The following is a 21,226-nucleotide window of genomic DNA, read 5'->3' as shown; positions in this document are numbered from 1 at the left end:
TGGTGATGAAAGAGACAAGCTTTTGAGCCACACAGAGTGCATGAGGCTCCTAAACCACTTAGGCCTTGAGGAAAGGAAAGGGGATAATTGTACCAGGTTAACCCCCCCCCCCGCCCTCAAATTGTACTTGGGGGCCCAAATTTCTCCTGATGAATCCCAGTCCCTGGAGTGCCTGAACCTTCACATCTTCTTCCCTGAGTGTTTTGTCTCTGGATTGGGCTACTCCGTGCAGATTTGCGCCTTCCTTGAGGAGAGCCCTGCCTCTGCCCAGTTGGCCTGGAGCCCTGCAGGCGACACCAAAAGTTACACAATAAGGAACAAACTCCAGCCTTGCTAGGGAGATGGAGCCTGCGGATCCCACTGCTGCCTCTTGGGTGTGTGGCCTACACGTTTAGCATTGCTGGTCTGGCAGCCTGGAGCCCTCTGATGTGGCAACACCCGCTTCCTTGCCCTGGCATAGAGACCATGGCCAGGTCACTTCCCTGTAGGGGCTGCCCATAATTAGCCCCACTTGTGGGCGTGGCTTTTTCACCTCCCAGGCCACCAAAGAGCTAGTCATTGCTGGTCTGGATTTGAACCCACGGCCAGTCCCGGGGGCTCACGATGAAGGCCTGTACGCTGTGGCCTCGTAGCCGCCACCACAGCGGGCCTCGTGGAGCTGCCTTGGGCAAGCAGGGCTTCGCAGGTTCCTGAGTCAGAGTCTGAAGTCTCAGGCTCCAGAGCAGCACCTGTGGGCTGCCCAGAGCCAAGTGCTGGGACTTGGGCTTCCCCAAATGCCAGGCTGGGGGTATGCTTTATCCTGGGAACTGGGGCTGTCTTTGATCGGGAAGTGCTGGCTGATTAAAGAGGGGGAAGGTTGCCACTGGACGTGCGTGGGCCTTTGAATTGGGGTGAAGACACGGCAGTTCCTCTGGCTCGTCTTGCCTCCTGAGTTTTAACCAGCGTCCGTGGTGATCAAAGAGATGGGGAGGCGAAGCCCTGCATCGGGAGTGGATTTCGCTCTGACGGCTGATTCTTCCTTGTACAGGCAAAGTCCATCCTGGCGTGCGTTTTGAGCGTAAGGTGGGACCCGTTATGAGCAAAGCAGGGGTGGGAACGGCCCCGTGCCAATAGGGCGATTCTCGGAGGGATACGCGGTGCCGAGGGAGAGCCATATTTGCTTGTCTAAGTCTTAATCTCCGCAAGAGCCTCCCCAAACCAAGTGTCACTGCAGTCCCAGCACATGCAGTCCGGCCCGGCAGCCAGCTCTGAGCAGGGGCCGTTCTACGGGGACGGAAGCTATGTAGATCTCTAAAGCCCCCATCACAATGCTTGGCACCCAGGGCTTCATTGCAAATGTTCTTTAGACGGCCTAGGAAGGAGTCCTGCAGAAAGGGATCTGGGGGTCATAGTGGATCACAAGCTAAATATGAGTCAACAGTGTAACGCTGTTGCAAAAAAAGTGAACGTCATTCTGGGATGTATTAGCGGGAGTGTTGTAAGCAAGACACGAGAAGGAATTCTTCCGCTCTACTCTGCGCTAATAAGGCCTCAACGGGAGTATTGTGTCCAGTTCTGGGCGCCACATTTCAGGAAGGATATGGACAAATTGGAGAAAGTCCAGAGAAGAGCAATAAAAGTAATTAAAGGTCTAGAAAACATGACCTATGAGGGAAGATTGAAAAAATTGGGTTTGTTTAATCTGGAGAAGAGAAGACTGAGGGGGGACATGATAACCGTTTTCAAGTACATAAAAGGTTGTTACAAGGAGGAGGGAGAAAAATTGTTGTTCTTAACCTCTGAGGATAGGACAAGAAGCAATGGGCTTAAATTGCAGCAAGGGCGGTTTAGGTTGGACATCAGGAAAAACTTCCTAACTGTCAGGGTGGTTAAGCACTGGACTAAATTGCCTAGGGAAGTTGTGGAATCTCCATCATTGGAGATTTTTAAGAGCAAGTTAGACAAACACCTGTCAGGGATGGTCTAGAAAATACTTAGTCTTGCCTTGAGTGCAGGGGACTGGACTAGATGACCTCTTGAGGTCCCTTCCAGTCCTACACTTCTGTGATTCTTCACGAACAGGCAGTTCTCCCAAAAGAAACAAAGCTTCTCTCCTCCCCCTTTGCGAGGACCTCTCACTGGAAGGGTCAGAGGCCAAGGGACCCTGCCGGTCCCAGTAGAGTGGAGGAATCTAGAAGTGGCCGCCCGTCAATAGGTGGTGGGCTGTAGCTGAGTTCCTCGTGCACAGGTGCTCCAGTGAGCTCTGCTACTCGGGAACAGTCTCAACAGAGGCCAGAGATGGAATGAGCCATGGAGACTGAGGTGGGCCAAAAGCTTTGTTACCTTTGCAAACTCCAGAAACTCCTTCCCATGAAGCAGCTGGCTGGGAACCCTCCGGGCTGGGATCACTGGGTGCCTTTCTCAGGCCTGGCTTGTGAGGGAGGTCGCACCAGATGATCAGGATAGTCACGTTAATCCATGTATCTACAGAATGGCAAAGCACCAAGCCCTCGCAATGAGCCCTGGAAGGGTGTTCTGGCTCGGGGAGTCTGACAGCCCCCCCGGGGGCTCTCCTTCTGCTCTGCCTTTAAGCACATGGCTCTGGAATGACAACAGTCGTGCTGGGAAACCGGAGCCTGACTCAATGTGTCGTTTGGCTTGCGAGGGCCTTGTTTACTGAAGGGAAATGTTAAACCGTTGTCTGTGGGGAGAAGTGGAGAGGAGGGGCAGATTGCAAGAGAGACATAAACCAAGTCAGTAACATCAGGGAGAGACATAAACAGAGATTGAGACACACGCCCAGAGAGAGAGAAAGGATCCAGCCTTCCGGCCCTTGTGTACACACAGCGCAGCTCGGGCTGATGTAATCCCCTGTTAGATGCACTTGGTGACCAGGTAGGATGACCACCTGGACCTTAGCCCCCCCTTTCCATAAGGCCCCACCCCTGCTCCTCCTCTTCCCCCGAGGCCTCACCGCCAGCCTGGAAGCCAGAGCCGGGAAGTGGTAAGAGCTGCCCAGGCTGCTGTGGGGAGCCCCAGACCCTCCGCCTGCCCTGGGGGGCAGGGACGTGGGCTGGAAGCTGTTTTCAGGCACCCTGCTCCCACCCCACCCAGGGCAGATGGAGGGTATGGACCTCGACAGTGGCCTGGGCTCCCTGGGCAGCTTTTACCCTGGCCCGACTCTGGTTTTGGGGGGGCGGGGCCTCGGGTAAGAGATGGAGTAGAGGGAGGGGCCTCAGGGGAAGAGGAGGAGTCAAGGGTGGGGCCAACGTGGGGGCGGGGTATGCATCCTGCTTTTGCCTTTTGAAAAGGTGGTCACCCTATGCCAGCGGCCAGTTCCTGGCTCCCCTCTGGCAGCATAGAAGAGGCCTGGAGAAATGCTGCACTCCTCTCTGTTACTCGCTGTCACCAGGAAGATGAGTGCTTTAGAGCTGAGATAGAATTTGGGAGCCCCCAACAGGGCTCCCCGGTGCCTCTGCCCCGGCACAGGTGGTGGGAGTTTTGGAGTCACTTCAGCACCTGAAGATGGCGTCTGCACTGATATTTCATTCAGATCTGTTCTGTGATCAACTCCACTTGGCAGAGCGCTGGCCAATCATCAGACAAATGCACAACGCAGGGGCACCCTGGGCGAATGCAAGCTCTTTGTTCCTGCCCCGGTTCTGGGTCAGATCCTCTGCGTTGGGCTGCTTTTCCCAGCTGATGAGCTGAATCTTATTGTCTGGCCACTTTCCTGCAGCACTGGGATCCTGGGGCCTTGGTGTATAGGCAGGAATTGCTGGTTCTAGCAAGATGTGGGAGCCGTATGGGCAGCTTGAAATCCCAGGCACTGCTCCAGTTGGAGTCCAAGACGCTATGTTGAAGTATTGATCCCACGGGGTGGGGTCCTGGACACAAGTCAGAGAGAGAGTTTTGGTTTTAGCCAGTGGCCCCAGCCCACTGAGCATGGGTCTGTGGGGGGAAGGGCTGCTGCTAGCCAGGCAGAGCTGCTCTTAAGTTAAGGATTTGTACCCTGGTGCCAAGCCCCTGTGGAGATGGGCCACCCTGGTGTGAAGCAGGGTTGGCTCCGATGGGATCTGTGCCAGACAAGGCCCTGGACTGCGGGCCCGGCCCAGAAGCCTGTAGCGTCCTGGGGAAGCTGAGTCAATCATTTCCTCCCCTTGCACCCGGTATTTTTACCAGCCGTGTGTTAGGCAGTGCCCGGAAGCTGACATTTCTATTTATTCCCCTGCCCTGGCATGACAAACCCTGCAGTCACCCGACTGCACCACTCAGATCCCAGCCTGCGGAGACAGGGATGCTGGGCCCTGCCTGGACAGCTGGCAAACCAGCTGGAGGTAGCTGTCAGGGTGCAGAGGATGGGGAGGAAATGAACAGCAAGGGCCCAGTTCTCCATTGTCTCATGCAGCCGTTTACTCCAGTGCAGAGCACCGGGGGGGCTGATTCAATGCAGAATCGAGCCTCAAGGTGCGGGAGGCTGAGCTGGTGGGGAGAAGAAGGGGGAGGAGGGAAGTGGCAGGGCTTGGAGGTAGATAAAAGCAAGAGCTATGGGTTGAGAGGAAGAGCTCTTTGTGGAGGGGGGAAGGGAGGTTGTCCTCCTTGCTCTCCGGCTGTAGTAGGGCCCAGGGAGCAGAGCTGCTGGCTCCCACGCTGGCTGCAGGGAGCCTCCGCTGGCATGAGCTTGCCACTTGGATTCCTCTCTTGCTCGTCCAAATTGCCACGGTCCCCTGGGTTCTTACCCTGTGGGCTGACAGTCGCTTGCCAGCGTGGGTTGGAATGTGGCCAGCCCCAAGGCGTTGCTGGTCTGGGGGTGCTGGCTGGGTTGTTGTAGCTGTGATGTCTTGTCCCACCCCAGGATGGGGGTCTTAGCTCCTGGGGACAGGAGACATTCTACTCAGGGCTGGAATTCAGTTTTCAGGGAGGAAGGCTGGCCTAGTGGTTAGGGAGTTGGACTGTGACTTTTAGAGGCAGGGGTCAATTCACTGCTCTGCAACAGACTCCCTGTGCGTTCTTGGACAGGCCCCTAGTATCTCTGCCTCAGGTCCCCATCTGCCTGGCGGGGTAATAACCCTGGCCGCTTTCAGTTCAGTTCTTTGGGGCAGGGACGGTCCCTTCCTAGCACAGCTGGGCCTGGATCGTGGTTGGTGTTACTGCAGAGCAAACACTAGGAACTATTTTTGTCCCTGGGGAAGAGATGTCCCATTTCCGATCTGGGGCGGGGATCCCGTCTCGTCCCTTTGTGTATTCTCTGGGATGTTTCCAATTCATTCTTGCACGCATGCGTATCTCTGCAGAGAGTGTCTGTCTCCCCGGCTTTCCCTTGTGACCCCATTCCTCCCTTGCTCTCCTTCCACAGGTGCCAGCACCCGCCAGGGGGGATGTGGCCGTGACTGCTGAGGGCAGGGAGCTCATCCTGGCACTGGAAAGGAACCAGTAAGTATCCACCTTGGGACACGGGGGGCTCTGCAGGACTCTAGCTGCAGGGTTGGCCCTGGATGTGTGCAGCAGGTGTCCGGGGTGGGGGTGTCTGCATGGACCACCTGGCTGTGCAAGGAATCATCTCAGTGTTGCCCCAAGCATGACCCTGTCTCGTAGATTGTCACGCCCTTGTGTCGCCGCTCAGCCACCAACGCTGTTGACTGTCCGCTCCCTGGTTCACCTGCCCATCGGCTCCCTCCCTCTTTCCCCTGCCCAGTCTCCTGCCAGCCTGGAACGTGCCTCTCGCCTGGCACGCTCCCTCCCTGCAGTGCTGGTGCAAACGCATGCCGGAGGCGTCATTGCCCTGCCCCGGTGCAGTCATTCGCACAGCGGGAAGCCGGCGTGAGCCGGATTCAGTGGCATGTTATGCGCTGAGCGTGGACGACGACGCACGCTGCCAGGGGGCTGGGCATTCCCATACGCCCCCGCTCAGACACGTGGGCACGTGCCTGCTCTCAGGCAAGCTGCACTCGCCCTGTAGACGGGGCGACTTACGAGAGCTGGGAGAGTGAGCCGCTGCTGGCTCACCGGGGTTTCTCAGTGACTCACAGCCAGAACACAGCAGTTCCTAAGCTGCGGGTTGCTTTGGTATTGTCGGGGGGCGCGCCAGGGCTGGCCTGTTGGTTCTTCTCAGGGGGTTTGTGGGGGCTGGGCTGTGTGCCGTCCGTTGTTCCTACAGGGTTGTTCATCCGTCCACACTGGTTTGTTTTTACAGGCTTGCTTGCAGGGACGGGACTGAGCACCGTGGCTTGTTATTGTAGGGTCTCTCAGAACTCATCTGCTTTGATTGATTTCCTTCCTCCTGCCATTTTGGAATTCAAAAAAGCTGTGAAACCTTTAACCTCTTGATCTCCGTGGTGCGCCCAGCACTGCAGTGTCTGTGGGCCCTGCTCATATCAGTGAAGTTAGCCTTCCAGTGGGGCAGGGCAGTGCTGGTAACCCTATTGCACTGCTGGGGGAACTGAGGCACAGATGAGGCTAAGTGACTTGCCAAAGGGGCACAGGGACCGCTCTGCAGCAGAGCAGGGACTTGAACTGAGGTCTCTGGAGTCCCAGTCAGTTCTGTAACCACATGCCCCCTCTTCCTCCCATGCAGAGCTGGCTTCCCCTGCCGGTCTGTGGAAATGCCTGGCCCTGTGAGCATCCCAGTGACTCCGTTCCCTGTCCCCTCTCTGACCCTGTGCTGGCTGAGTAACTGGTGCGGAGCGGTCCTGACGAGTTGCCTGCTGATGGAAGCTGAGCTCTTTGGACTCTGCATGGAGCTCGGTGGAGGAGAGCCCGCCAGACTGTTTTGGTTTCTGCAGCTGGAGGCTGCCAGGCTCCTGGGGCTCTCGCTGGCGGGCAGGGGGGTCAGCGGTGCCGGGGGCCCCGCTGGGACAGGGATTTGTTTGCAGATGGGCTGTGCCCTGGCAGGGAGTGAAACCAGTGGAAGTTCAGGCCAGAGAGAGCGTTTTCAGCTTCCCTCCTAAATGCAACAGCAAAGGGGCAAAGCTCCCATTGGATCAAGCTGTGAAAGATGCCCAGGGAGAGGGGTCTGGGGTTAGAGAAGCCCCGAGAGAAGGATGTTGGGGAGCAGTGTCTGGTGAGCAGGAGGGGAGTCGTGAAGGGAGCAGAGAAGCAGTAAGAACTGCTGTGCTGAATTGGGCCATCTGGTTCCATATCCCACTGCCTGGCGCACGAACCAGGCTCGGCCTGCCACCTCTTGGTGCATGAACCAAGGCCCTGGGCCAAGGATTCTTGTTCTCTCTCTGCCCCATCCTGAGCCCTAACATAGTATCCAACTGCCTTCCATACTGACCGTTCGTCCATCTAGCCTCCCTCTTACCGCCAACCTGGTCCAGACCCTCCATCCACCTGCCCGGGTCCAGGATCCCACCTACAGCAGTGGCCAGTACCTATGGCTTCAATGGAGGGCACACTGTTCCCCTGTCAAATACAATTGGTTGCTCTACTGGAGCAGGGTGGGCTGAGGGAGGCATTCCTTCCTGACCCCGCAGGCCATCGGCCTGCGCCCTGAAGCATGACATTTGCTGATGCTCGGTGGTATCTTGGCCTGGGAAGAGGGCAAGGGACGCACTGCGGCAGCAGAAGTAGCCCACGTGGGGAGGGAAGCTGGAATAAGAGGAGAGTAAGACATAACCTCAGGGATGGGGAGACAGATGTCATGAAAAATTGTGGTCCAGTGGTTAGAGACCACGGGCCTGGGAATCGTCTGGAGTTTCACCCTGGCAGGAATCCAGCTGGCGTGGGCATAGGAGCAGTCAAAGCAGCACAGCTCAGGTTTCCGGGTGGGTAGCTCTGCCCTGGCCCAGGCCCCGAGTACGTACTCGGCTCGCTAGCCCGCTCTGGCTTCGCTGCTGCTGCCCGTGCTAGCTGGCATCCAGCTCCCTCGGGCCGGCGAGCCATTCACGGCTTTTGCCGTGTGGAGATACCGGGTGATCTGAGCGTCAGCCTTTCCCTAGCTGGAGACGGGGACGGTGAGCCAGTTACTCCCTGCACTGGGCCTCTGGTCAAAAGCTCAAGTGCTGATTTCCACTAGTGAGTATCAGAGCAGTAGGGAGGATAAGGCCCCGATGGGGGTCCGATGAGCACCTAAATCGCGAGGGTGCCTGGGCGCTTTCCTTGGGGGTGGCTGCAGTGCGTACCGAGGGGCGTGAGCTGGGGCATTGCTTGGGGTCGTAATTAACCAGAGGAAGCTCTAACCTCGTGTGTAATGCCGGCTCGCGGCGGATCTGAGCGTGCCGGGAGAGCACGTTCCACCCCAGCACCACAAAGCACTTGACGGCTAGGCTGGGAGGCAGCTGGCCCAAGGGCCGTGACAGACGCTCCATCGCTGGGGGCGTTTAAAACTGGACCAGCCAAACACGGGAAGCCAGGCTGTGAGGAATCACCTGCTTTGCTGGGGGGTGGAACAGGCTCCACAGCCTGACCAGGGCTTTCCCTTCTGTGGTTTCCACCATGAGCTGCCCTCAGCATTAGCACTGGGCCGATGTGTCACTCCTGCCTCCCTGACACCCAGAGTGGGGCGAGTCACCGCCTGCGTCCCCACCACTGGGCTGAGATGCTCCCGAGGCGTCTCCCCGCCGTAGAATTCCTGTCGCCCCTGGGTCCCGTGGGCAACAGGCTGCAGGACGTTGGTCCTAGGCCTCCCTCCCGATCGCCGAGCAGCAAGTGGAATGTTCTCCCTGAAGAGCGCGTCGGCCTCGGTTCGGGCCGTGGGAGCGAGGCGGGCGTTTCCCGGGGCGGGGTCCCCCGCCGGCCGCGGTGCTGTTGTGTCCTGGGCCCTGTGCGTGTGAACGGGGTGATTTCACCTTCCCCTACTGAGTCAATAGTACGATTTCTGTCCTGCAAGGGAAGTACCAACCCTGTGAGCTTCCTGCCGATAGCAACCTCCCTGAGCCAGCTGGGGAATTGTGCATCTCATGCCTGGTAGGAGTTAATCTCTCTCTTTTCCATGTCCCACACCCACCCCTCCCTCTCTCCCTCCCTCGGCCCCCACCCCTGAGCTAATGTACCACTCTCCATCACCCTCTGGTCCTAAACAGTGATGGACAAAGATCTGGAGGGTCCTTGCAGCTAAACACCCAGGAATCTGTGCAGCATGTGAAGTGTATTGTGTTGATGTGCAACATTTCCCCAGCATCTCTGAGCGTTAGCTCAGACTGTTAGGTCTGGATATTGGACTAGAAATCTCCCAGGAAAAGGCTTTTCCTCTGGGATTCCTGGCTCTCTTTGGAAATGCTGCCGCAGTGGCCTTTCCTGTGCAGCATCTCGTTCCTCTGCCCTGGATCCCAGCTGGAACGGGCAGGCGCAGGGAGCATAACGAGGGGACCAGACTAAGGATGTTTTGGGCACGTTCAGCAGGACCAGCAGGGAAGGGTGGAGTTCGTGGCTTGTGGCAGCATGGACTGGTCTCCGCATGGGACTGTCAGACGGCCATGAGGCCAGCTCGCCAGAGTGGCAGCGTGCAGGCCCCAGGTAGCGTTTCAAGATGCCAAGGGGTGGGATTTTCAAAAGCGCCTCGCTGGGCCCCCGGTGGAGCGGGACTGTTAGACCCGTGCTGGGGGCTTCGAAGCCTCCCCGGCGCTATTCTGCGGGCCCCTCCTGGTCCGGGTGAGATCGCACCAGCAAAGGCAGGACCACGCGGGGAAAATCCTGATGGCTCTACTAGCAGCCAGTGTCCGCCTGACCTGACGTGACTCTCCTGTGTGCTTGTTTGCACCCAGCTCCAGCATTAACAAGCCTGGTCCGTCGGTGTCGTTGCCTCTCCTCCGCTCGGAGCTGGTTTGGATTTGTGCTGGGGCTGGCAGCATCCCTTTTCCGTAGCCTGTGGCCTGAAACCCTCCTCGGGCCGGGGATCTGGAATGTTGTTTCTTCTACACGCTGCGTCCGCGCCGATCAAAAAAATCGCAGGAGAAGACGCTACGGCCCTTTCCTGCCAGCAGCCCTGCTCGACATCGTATTTAGCTTGGAGCCTGGCCTAGGCAGGAAGTATTTGGAAGGGTAGACTTGATTTTGGAAACCAAATGAAATGAAGAAACGCGCGCTCTCCAAAGTAACCAAGAAGAGAGGGACGGGGGAGAGAGAGAATGTTTCAGGCATCATAATCCTAGCAGGGGCCTGTGCTCATTCCTTTGTCTTTTCCTAACCTCTGGGTGGGATCTGGGCAAGGACTCCTGGGGTGGCATCTTCCCCCGGCTGGGGCGGGTGCAGGACACATTCATGACCCAGCACCTCGTCACAGTCTGGGCATGTCAGTGTTCTCGCCAGCCAGGAAGGCACAATGTCATGCCAAGGTCTGTACCTCCCCTCGCGCAATGCAACAAGCCAGGTGCCCAGCTGGTGTGAATCTGTCTGTCTGTCCGTCTTCGGGTTCTACGCGGCTGCCCATTATGGTAGTATCCGAGCTCCTTCCATGTTAAATCAATAGCAACATCCCTAGTGGATTTCGGGGAGTCTCTGGCTCTTCTCCCTTTGCTCTGGTGTCAGTGGGTCTTTGCTGATTCACACCAGCGGAGAGTCTGGCTCTTGCTTAGCCCTGATTCTCCTCTCTCTGGTTCTGCTCTTCTACCGGCGTGTATCTTCTGACCTCAGCGGAGCTGCTCCGGATTTACACTGATGTCAGCGGCAGGAGGAGCAGGCCCAGTTCCTACGTAGCAGTGTTTGTCTGGGTCGCCTCCTCTCACTTCCGGCTGGACCTGCTGTCACCTTACATCTACCTGCCTGGGCAAAAGATAGGGAAAGCCATTTGCAGGCCCATTCATGAAATCTGACCCCGGCCCGGCTGGGCCCTTTGTTCTGTGGCCCCTTCCTTGGTGTGTTGGATCCGCAGGGCTGGCTGGGATTCCAAGGGCCCCTTGTGATCCTCTCACCCGACCTGCGTTACCCAGACTCATCGACCTTTGATTGGTGCTGACGTGGGTAGCCAGGTTCGAACAGGTGAGAGCATAAGCTGAAGTGCTCTCCCGGCATCCCTGCCTGTGCTGGCTCCGGGCCCAGGAGAGGGAGGGTCACGAAGGGCAACAAATGAAGAGGAGAGAGCGAGCCATACAGCCCATAGCTCACTCAGCGCCCAGAGGAAAGCCCAGCTCAGGAGCTGAAAGTCCTAGGCCAGTGCTATCACTGTTACGGGGCAGGGAGAGTTAACCACAGAAATACCGACTGAAGGGTCCTCGGGGATGACCTAGCTGGTTGAGAAAGGTCACGTGTCCTCCCCCTCCCAGGCACCGGTTCCAATCGTGCATGGTCTGTAGCTAGACAGGGCTTGAATCTGCAGGGTTTTCACTAGCACCACGTGCTGCCTGGCTCTTCTCTCTCTCCACACTCTGCCACGGCGGGGACTTCCAGCATAGCCAGGCGGCTGCCTTGGGTTTCTCTCTGTCCGCTCCCGAACAGCCTGATGCTGGCCCGGGGTTTGCTGCGGGTGCACCCGTGTTGGCACGTCACCGCCCCTGGGAAGCAGCGGGGCATTGAGCCAGCCTGCGGGGCCCCCGCTGATCGAGGGTTCTCGCCTGCAGGGCGATGCCTTCTGGGGCAGCGAGCGCAGGGGGAGTTGGCGGCAGCAGCATAAAAAAGTTTAGTATTCGTTCTATGCGGAGTGCCATCCCCGTGTCTCCCCCCCGACCCCGCATCCAATACTGGTTTCTGGGTTTAACTCAGGCTTCGCACCTCAGCACCCTGTTGCTTGCAGGCCGTGCCCTATCCCGGGTCAGGCGCTCTGCCCAAGAGGTTAGAGGGGACACAGTGGGGAAGGAGGGCATGGCCCCAGGAAGGGGAGGCCCCTGGGAAACTGAGCAATTGTGGAGCATTGTGCAAACTGCATTTGGTTATTTGGATCTTAAGATCAGTAGAACCCCAGTTTTAACACCGGTCCCTACTCCCATAGCCCGATGTAGTACAAGGCGAGTGACACATACCAGGGTACATTTATGTACTGTGACGTGGCAAGGCCAGATGACTATGAAAAAGTAGTGGGAGATAGATATATTAGCTCCAGGCTAAACAAATCCCTGGTACCAGGATAAGTGAAATGGCAGCTGCTCCAGGTCAGGTAAGACACCTGGGGCCAATTAAGAACTTTCCAGAAGGCAGGGAGAAGGCTAGGTTGATTGGGACACCTGAAGCCAATCAGGGGCTGCCTGAAACTAGTTAAAAGCCTCCCAGTTAGTCAGGTGGGTGTGCACATCAGGAGCTGTGGGAGGAAGCTGTGCTGTTGGAGAGGCTGAGTAGTACACACCATATCAGGCACAAGGAAGGAGGCCCTGAGGTAAGGGTGAAGTGGAGCTTGAGGAAGTGAGGGCTGCTGTGGGGGAAGTAGCCCAGGGAATTGTACATGTCATGTTTCTAAAAGGTCAGCTACCATAGCTGATACTATTATGGTCCCTGGGCTGGAGCCCGGAGTAGAGGGTGGGCCCGGGTTCCCCCACACACACCCTTTGCCCCCTGATTAATCACTGAGACTGGGAGACAACAGAGACTGTACAAGGAAGGATAACTTCTCCTCACCTCCCTAGCTGGCTTATGACTTATGATGACCCTTCTTTCTAGAGAGAGAAGGGTTACGTGGAGGGTCACAGTGAATATCTGAGGCTAGTGAAATCCGCCAGGAAACGCGGGAGCCACGGAGGCAAGGACAGAGCTTTGTCACAGTACATAACTGGAGTGCTGGGAAGCAGTGGGTACTGGCCTTGGTCTTGAGATGGGGTATAACCTTTATAGCCGTGACCAATGTCTGTGATGGGGTATGGGGTAAAAATCAGTCTCTTCCCAACCCTCCCATGTATCTCCTCCACTCCTCTTATTACAACATGCACAATTCATAGACAGAGAGAGAGAGCAGTGTGGAGACCGGTTTAAATTTCATTCTGGCTTAATTTGATGCGCCCTGTTTGCCAGCCCTTGGATGGAACCCCAGCCCTCCTGTTCTTCCCTTGTTAGCATCAGGGCATAAACGTTTGGAAGCCAGGCTCGTTTGCGGCCATCTGGCTGATTTGGGTAACGAGGAACAAGCCAGAAGGAAACCAGAGCTCGCTCTTGTTGAAAAATGCTGACCACTGAAGAAGTCTGATGAGTAATGATGCTGGCTCTGAGCAGAGAACAGCGGAGTTTCCCAGCAGGGGAGAAAGCATGGCTGTGCATGCAAGGAGGTGGATGTGCAAGAGAGTGTGTGCTCATGCATGTAAGGTGTGTGCAAAGGTTCTGGTGTCCCTGGGAGCAGGGAGGGAGGAGCACAAGACTATGCATGTGTTTGCATTCATGAAGGGACAATGGCACAACACTCTGGGAAGGTGTGTGTCACTTCTCCCTCTACCACTGGTCCCGTAGGTGATGACAGCTTACTACTGCTGCTGGCTAAAGGGGCTATTCCTGTAGCTCAAGTGAGGGAGGTCTGTGCTGTGGTGGTGAATGTCCCAGGTTCAGACCTTGCTGATACTGTATGAAGGCGGCTGTTCCAGAGCGTTGTGAGATGCGGGTGAGGGGTTTGTCTATCCGATACACTACAAGGATATATGTGCATGCACGCGCCCGTCCTTCCCCCCCCTTAAGGGCTTCTAATAACACCACGGGAACCATGGGTCTGATCGGAAGTCAGTGGAGAGGCTCCTATTGACTTCCAAGTGCTTTGGATCAGACCCGGTAAGAGCAAGGATGAGCTGGCTTGGGGCTGTTGACCTGTAACGTGTGTAGCCTCATTTCCCCCATCCAGCCCCCTGTTTTCTATATCCAGAGATAGTAAAGGTGTCACTGAGGCTTTCCTCTTGTCTTGAGTTCCTGGAGCTGCATCTCTGCTCCCAAACCTGCCAGCTTCCTTCGCTTTTAAAACCACAGAGGAAGCTGTAGACGTCTGTGATCTCGTCGGCAAGCGAAAGGGAGGTGCTGAGCCCTGAACACAGCCCTGGCAGGGGAAGTAGAAGATGGACGGACTTCACCAGCTTGTTGTAAACGCGTGTGCAGTTCTTGGGCCCTGCAGGTTTAAATCAACACAGCGGCATTGACTTTGGTGGGGCAAGGTCAATTTACACCAGCAGGGGATCGGGCCCCCGTCTATCTACCATGTACACATTTATGGTCAGGAATTGTAAACCTTTTAATTAATACTTTTTTTAAAAATCGTGTTTGTGATTCTCCTTGAGCAAGGGAAAAGAAGGGGATTGAATCCTGTCCTAAATAGGAAAATGAAAGGTGAGAGGGCTAAGATGCTGTTTGCCAGAAAAACATGAGGGAAAGCTCATGGGAGACTTCTTCAGGCTTTTTTTGTTTGAAGTTTCCCATTTTGATTGCAATGGGAAGAGGTCTTTTTGCAGAGGTAGGACCCTGATTGGGGTAATTCAGCCAGTCCTCTGGCAGCCCACTTTGCATACGGCAACCCAGTGGCTAAACACTGTGAAAGTTGTTGTGGAAACAATATCTCATTTGCACCAGTGCAGTACCGCCATGCCCCTCCTTCATGAGGTCAAATCCTCTCAGGAGCTGGCCTCAGATGAATTACTTCACTGGAAACAGGCCACCAATCCCTTCCCTCTCAGGGCTGCCAGGCCATAGGGAGAGATGGATGCATATATTGCATCGACTTTCCAAAGCAGCTTTCGTAGCGTTTGCCCATTAGCATTATACTAGGTGAATGAATGAAAGTATGTTAGTGATTTACGCACATTGTGTAGCGCACTTGCTCAGTGTCCTAACAGCCTTCTACTGCTGCTGGCTAATGGAGTTACTCCTTTAGCTCCGGAGGGCTGGGCCTCAGGTGCTGAAGGCCCTAGATTCGGTGTCTAGTGCAGACTTGGGGTAGGGGCTGTTGCAATCCCAGGCAGTATTGTCCGGTGGCTAGAGCAGAGCACTGGGAAATGAGAATTCTGAGTTCTGTTCCTGGCCTTTGCCATTGAATCGCTTTATGGCCTTAGCGTCATGTGTTTTCATGTCTCTGCGCCTCGGCTCGCCAGTCTATGCGGTGGATAACCATGCTACCTCCGAGACCCCGAGCCTTCATTTGTTGTACCGTGGCTTAAGAGCTTCGCATGACGGGTGCTGTTGGAGGACACAGGATAATTACCCCGTAGAGTTTGAACGGCCTTTCAAGGATCATGTGTTCAGGGAAAAGAGCTCAAGCGACGTTTCTCCTGATCAAAGTGGCTTGGACTGTCTGATGCATAGGTGCTGACTTTTGCTGCCACCGGTGGGTGCTCGACCCCTCTCTGCCCCAGCTCCGCCCCTGCCCTACCCCATTCCAACCCCTTCCCCAAAACCCCGCCCTGGCCCCACCTCCTCCCCTGAGCGCGCTACGTTCCCTCTCCTCCTCCTCCTTCCAAGCATGCCGCCAAACAGCTGTTTGGCGTCGGCCAGGCGGGAAGCGCTGGGAGGTAGGCAGAGGAGCGAGGGTGCGGATCGCTCAGGGGAGGAGGCGGAAGAGGAGGTGGGGTGGGGGTGGGAGGGGAGAGCTTGGCTGCTGATGGGTGCAGAGCACCCACTGATTTTTCCCCGTGGGTGCTCCAGCCCTGGAGCTCCCACGGAGTCGGCGCCTATGGTCTGATGGGACAATGGGTGGCTGGTGGCAACTGTAGCTATGGAGTTCTTACTGGGAACTTCAGAGTGAAGCACTGTCCAGCCGTGGTTACTAGGGCTGCTTTCTCCGTTCTAGGACAAGGGATCGCCAGACATCTAGGGATCTCCAGCCCTGTGCAGAGGTGCTGTGGAGTGGGATCATGACAGTGGTGGTTCTTAATTCTCTCCCTGCCGAATGGGATTGTGACCCTGAGCGGTGTTGGTATCAGGAGCTTTGCTTTAAATGCCAGGCACCCACTGAGCACTGCATGTACTAGCTTGTTCCCTCTGGAGTGATTAGTGCTGACAGCATTGTGATATCCAGCACAAATCTGGGACTGTTTCATTGTCCTGTGAGTCAGAGGGACAGGAAGTGGGATGGATCCAAGGAGATCGGAGGTACCTATGATTTTGGGGCTGGCCACTGGCCCCAGTGGGTGAAAGGGGAGGGAGAGTAAAGGTCATAAAGAATATCAAGCAGGTCCACGGGCGGGCTAAAGTCTTGTTTGTCTTTGTGGGCATTAAAGATCTCAAGGAACTTTCATAACCATAGGGGTTTGCTTTGCTGTACTCGGCCAAAATGTCCCCTATCTCTGCTGCCCTCCACCCCAGAGGTGGCTGAATTTTGGTGGGTCTCTCGTGGACGGTTTGTGAAGAACATCACGTCCTTTTTGATGGCAGACATTCCTGTCGCCAAGAAATTGTCTCTGTTTAAATCTCGCCCCCACGCTCTGGATTGCACTTGGCTCTAGTTACACTGGGGTAAAGCTGCACTAACCGAAGCCAGTGGAGTTACTCCTATGCTCCCCCAACGAGAGAAGAGCACGGCCCCCGCTCTTGACACGTGGGGCACTAAAGGTCACACTGCCCGATTTTAGCTCCCTTTTAATTGCCAGGCGGTGCATGAGGTGGGAAGCCACAGCTTGGTCAATGCCAGCTGATCGCCCCAGGCAGGGGCGGGGCAGGCGAGGAGTGGGTGGTCCCAGAATCCACAAGTACTTGTTACAACTCAGCTGGTTGCAAAATAAGAAACCGGGAGCGAGGGAAAAGGTTGGCTGCTATTTTTTGCTGCTGTTTGTTTTTTTCTCTTTCTGCTTTTCCCTCTTTTACTGTGGTATAAAATAGACCAGGTGGGGCCCAAGGGCATGGAAGTAACCTATGGATTTAGGGCGAGGTCTTCAGCAGATGTAAATCAGTGCAGCTCCATTGACTTTACACCCGCTGGGGATCTAGCCCTCAGGGTCTGATCCTGCAAGGTGCTGAGTCCCCTCAGCTACCACTGAACTCACTCTGTGGGATCGGGCCCTTAAATAGCATCATCCTCGTTAGGATGTGTCCCAGGTGCCCAGCACCATGGTAGAGGGTCTGGATGGGAACTCCTCATGGATCGCCCTTCGTTTGGGGATGTGTTGTGGCTGTGACTCGTGAGAGCTTAGCTCCCTGCCATCCTTGGAGAGCCCCGGTGCGTTGGGTCCAGCCTGTCAGAGCAGAGGAAGGGCCCAGGACAAAGGTGGAAGAGGCAGGAGGAAGGTGGGGGAGGGCAGAAGTGAAGGAGAGGAGTGGCTGCTACAGGGGGAGGGGGATGAATGGAAGCAGGCCAGGAGACGCGCGCGCCCTGGGTTCACGTCTCCTGCCACAACATGATGGTTGCCCTTGTCTCCCGTCCCCTGTTACTGTGCAATGGTCACTGTTCATAGCGCTGCCCAATGGCGGTCACCACACACAGGCAGGGCCCCGCCGGGAGGACCACTTGGGCCGGAGCCCGGCGCCGCGGAGTGTTGCTCCTTGCGTCTCCCCCTGCTCTCCAGCCTCCGTAGCTGGGGCTCCTCCGCTGCCCCCCCTGAGGGCCCTGCCCAATACCCAATTGCTCTTGCATGTTGGAGCCTTTTCCTAGCACCCGCCTCAATTCCTGCCTGCTGCCCGAGAGGGTGAGTCACTGCCACCCTGGAGGAGTCTCCAGACCACGTCCTCCCCCATCTTCTGGGTGGGTGCAGCGAGCCGCCTCCTGCCAGCGCGCCTAGGGGAGGATGGGCGTCCGTCGGCATCTTCTATCTGAATCCCAGAGATGGGGAGGATCTTGGGAGCTCTCTAGTCTCTCCCCCATTCCAGCCAGTACATGAAAGTTATCTCTGAGCCCGAGGGAATTACTCAGTGGCCTAAGCAGGAGATTCCGGCTCCATGGATTCCTGGGAAACAAACATTCAGCCCCCTGCAGAGCCATCTCCGACCTCCTCGGCGAGCCTGGTTCGGGGCCAACTGCTCTGCGTGGCTCTTTCAGAGGAGATCTTAACCCTGGCTCTTCTCTCTGCACGCTAGAAATCCTGCAGGGCTTCTGGCGAGCTGCCCGCTGTCTTCGAGTAGTGTGGATGCGCCCTGGCTGACCACGTCACAGCTCCCCCAGAGGTGGCTGCATTTCAGTGGTGGAGAACGTAATTTATGTGTTTGGGGCCAGGCCAAGGCCCCATGTACTCAGCAACAAGCTGAATTCTGTGGCAAGAGCCCTCGATTCTGCAGTAGTTTTGTTTTCATTCAAATCCAGATGTTTGTTGAGATACAAAAATTCATATTGTGAGATCAGCACAGCAGCTCCTGGGTCATTTATCCTGTTGCTGAATTCAGCTCACTCATTGTCCCCAAAGCTGCAGTTTTGGATGCCAAAGACTTTTCCATGGACCGTGTGTGGCTGCATCCCAGAAATGGCTGGAGGGATGCTGGAGGTTTGGGTCGCTAGGTGAGAGGCAGATGGGGCTTTTGGCACCTGGAGAGGCAGTTTGGGATTGTGGGCATAGCACGGTAGCTGGATGTTTCTGCCAAACTGATCGGTGGTGAAATAGCTCACAGGGTTAATATTCAGACTGCCCTCTTCGGCTCTCAGTTCAAACCTCTTTGATGGTTTCAGGCTCTCTGCACACTCAGGCAGGCATCTCTGCATTGGGTCACATTGCCAAGGTTTCCTTTGAAGCCAGGAGGGCTAGAGGGTGTTTCAGAAATGGAAGTGGAGACTGGTGCACAAGGGGCGGATTCCACTGCTAGAGTATGTGGGTCCATGTGCGCAGAGCTTGTGCAGCCCTCGGGGGTCCTGCAGGATGACAGTGCTGTGGCCAGAGCAGTGTGGCACATCAGAGCATATTCTGCAGCCTGGTCTAAGTGCCCCATGAGATGGGGCCTCCATGTCCTGGAGAGACGATTCCCCAGGCTAACAGGCCGGGCCATTAGCAATTTTGCTCAAGCTCATCCCATTCCTCCCACCACGCTCCCTCCAGCTTGGACCACCCTGGCTGGCTCCTCTCCAGGCTTGGAGCTCCTCCGAGGAGCTCTGGCCTGTAGGCTGCAAGGGGAGGAACTTGGCCATCTTTGCTCTCCCACCTACAGGGGGTCATTCCTGTCTAACTCCCTTCACTTCGCTCCCGGAGACGCCCGTCCTGCCCCGCGCAGGAGTCCCCCGAAAGAGGCAAACGCCGCCTTCGCTCGGGGTTTTAAGACGTTCTGTCTCTGTTCCCGAGTCTTGTCGTCCGTTCAAACAGCAGGAAGCCGTTTGTCAGCGCGGGGCTGGGTGTGTCGCAGTTGCAGGGCTGCTGAGAGATCGCAGGCAGCTGTGGGAAAGTGACTCACTGGGGGGGGGTGTATGGGGGGGGGAATTTTGCTGCTTCTCAGAACCAGCTTCTTCTGGCTCAGGGGCGTAGAAAGCTGCTGTCAGTGTAGTGTCTCAGTGCCTCACAGTCTTTATGGGCTTTCGCCTCACGCCTCCCTCTGCAGGTGAGGCGAGGTGACTTGCCCAGGGTCACCCGGGAGGTCTGTGGCAAAGCAGGGCAATGAACCCAGGTCTCCCAAGGTCTAGCTAGTGCCCTAAGCACTGGACCCTCCTTCTGCTTTGAAACATGCCACTTCTGCAGACTGCTTGTCAGCGGGGGGCTGGGTCCTGCACACAGGCCCCTCCCTCTGCCCTGCCGGTATCACAGAGACGGGGAGTGAGCCGACCCCCAGGCCCCCTCCCCCACCCAAAACTCGGATCCTGGTTTTGTTCTGAGGCTCTGAAAAGTTTTCTTCTCTCCCCCCTACCCCAGTGATATGTAAATGTTTGGCTCCCTCTGCACGTTGGGGGTTGTTTTCTTGTTTGATTCCCACCCTCCCGCCCCTCTGCTGTGCAGAGCGCGTTCGCAGGGACAAACGCACCGTGATGTCCTACTGCAAACCTTGCCGGCTGATGCTGCTGCCTCAGTAATATTTCATGCCTGGCAGCGGCGGATCCATGGCAATCAAGGGGTTAACTCCAGCTCAGCTTCTCTCTTCTGCTCCTTGGCAGGGCTGTAAATTTGGCTGTTTGTGTCAGAGGCCTGGGCTGCATATCCCCCCCCCACATCCCCCTCCGCAGGTAGAGGGTAATAGCCTACTTCTGCTGCCAGCTAAGGGCATTGTTCCTGTAACTTAAGTGGTAGAGGTTTGTGCTTTGGTGCTGGGTTCAAACTCCGCCCGGGCCCTGTGGTGGAGATCGTGCCCCTGGGGAGACTACTGGAGGAATGAAAATTGGGGAAGGGGTGAGCTTCACGCCCCAGGCCATGGCATCGGGGAGTTTTCTTGTTGGGACTTCTCGCTCTAAATACTATGCCTCAGGAAAGAGACCTCACTGACTCTGACTGTGTTTTGTTTTATTTCTCCTGACTCATCCCACGTGGCCCCCAGCATAAGCCTACCTGAGTCTGTCGTGCCCCAGGTCCGGCAGCTCCCAAAGAAGGGGGGCAGGCAGATTTGGATTTGGGCATCCTTGACAATCGTCAGCCCCGGCCTGCATTGGTCAGGGACGGGTGGCGGGTATGTGGGTGGGTGGGGGAATTGTAGGAAGTCCAGCTTCCCTGGAGTTAGTTCTGAAATCCCCTCTGGCCTTAGGAGTTAAAACCCAGACAGCCCCTTCTCTGCAGCTCCCTCTGAGTTCCTGCCCCGTTTCTCCAGCTCTGGGGTGGGATCACCCCCTCCTTCCCTACTGCTGGAGCAGCAGGACCCTGCCACTTCCCCACTGCCCTCCCGTCTCAGATCTGGCCCAGCGGCCCGGATCTCCATTCCCCTTGCCTCCATCCCCCCAAGGACGTTACGGGAGTGTCCCATCAGCAGACAGCCTGTGCTGAGATGGGAACCCGAGGGGAGGCCAGAAGGGGGCAAAGCACTTCTGGCTCAGAGGCCTTTGGAAAGAAGCCAGAGGTTGTGATCCATGCTCAACGTATGTCTCCTAATCCCAGAGCCAGAGAGGCAGGGGAGCGGGGTCCAGTCAGCAGCCAACCCTGGGGCCGAGCCGCGCTCCTCTCCACGCCAGGCATGTCTGTGAGCAGGCCCCGGGTCCGCGCCCCTCTCTGGGCTAACGATGATTGGGGCCGGGGGGGGGGGAGACAGGGAAGCCCACAGCCTTGGTTTTGAATGGCTCCCTCTGTGCGGCTGCCTCAGTTTCCAAGACAACAGCACTGGGGCAGGGGCTCAGGGTTTGGCTTATGCGCTCTAGGCTCCCCTAGCCCTCTCCCCTTCCCCAGGCCCGGCTCTCCTCTACCGGCCTACCCCTGCCCGCCCCGCTGCTCCCCGATTGACCCCTCCCAGCTCCCCTCCCGTTTGCCTGGGTGTGTCTAGTTGTGCGAACACGTAGCGAGGTGAGCGCACGCACAGAGGCGTGTGTCTGCGTGTACGGCTGCGGTTGTGGCCTCGGTGTGTTGTGTGGATCTTCACGTGTGTGCGTCCGGGGACGTGTCTG

The 21,226-nt window shown here is 56.7% G+C and overlaps 1 protein-coding gene across 3 annotated transcripts in view; it reads left to right on the top strand.

Annotated features, from left to right (window-relative positions):
• ADAM33 (ADAM metallopeptidase domain 33) overlaps positions 1-21,226 on the top strand; it is a 75,961-nt gene that overhangs the window by 15,343 nt on the left and 39,392 nt on the right. For all 3 annotated transcript variants that reach the window (XM_048846399.2, XM_048846400.2, XM_075128149.1), the window contains exon 3: positions 5,336-5,412. In XM_048846399.2, coding sequence (XP_048702356.2) covers positions 5,336-5,412 — 77 coding nt within the window. The remainder of the gene's footprint in view (positions 1-5,335; positions 5,413-21,226) is intronic.

The sequence above is a fragment of the Caretta caretta genome, chromosome 4 (genome assembly GCF_965140235.1).
Source record: "Caretta caretta isolate rCarCar2 chromosome 4, rCarCar1.hap1, whole genome shotgun sequence".
Lineage (NCBI taxonomy): Eukaryota > Metazoa > Chordata > Testudines > Cheloniidae > Caretta > Caretta caretta.
This window is presented reverse-complemented; position numbering and strand designations above follow the sequence as displayed.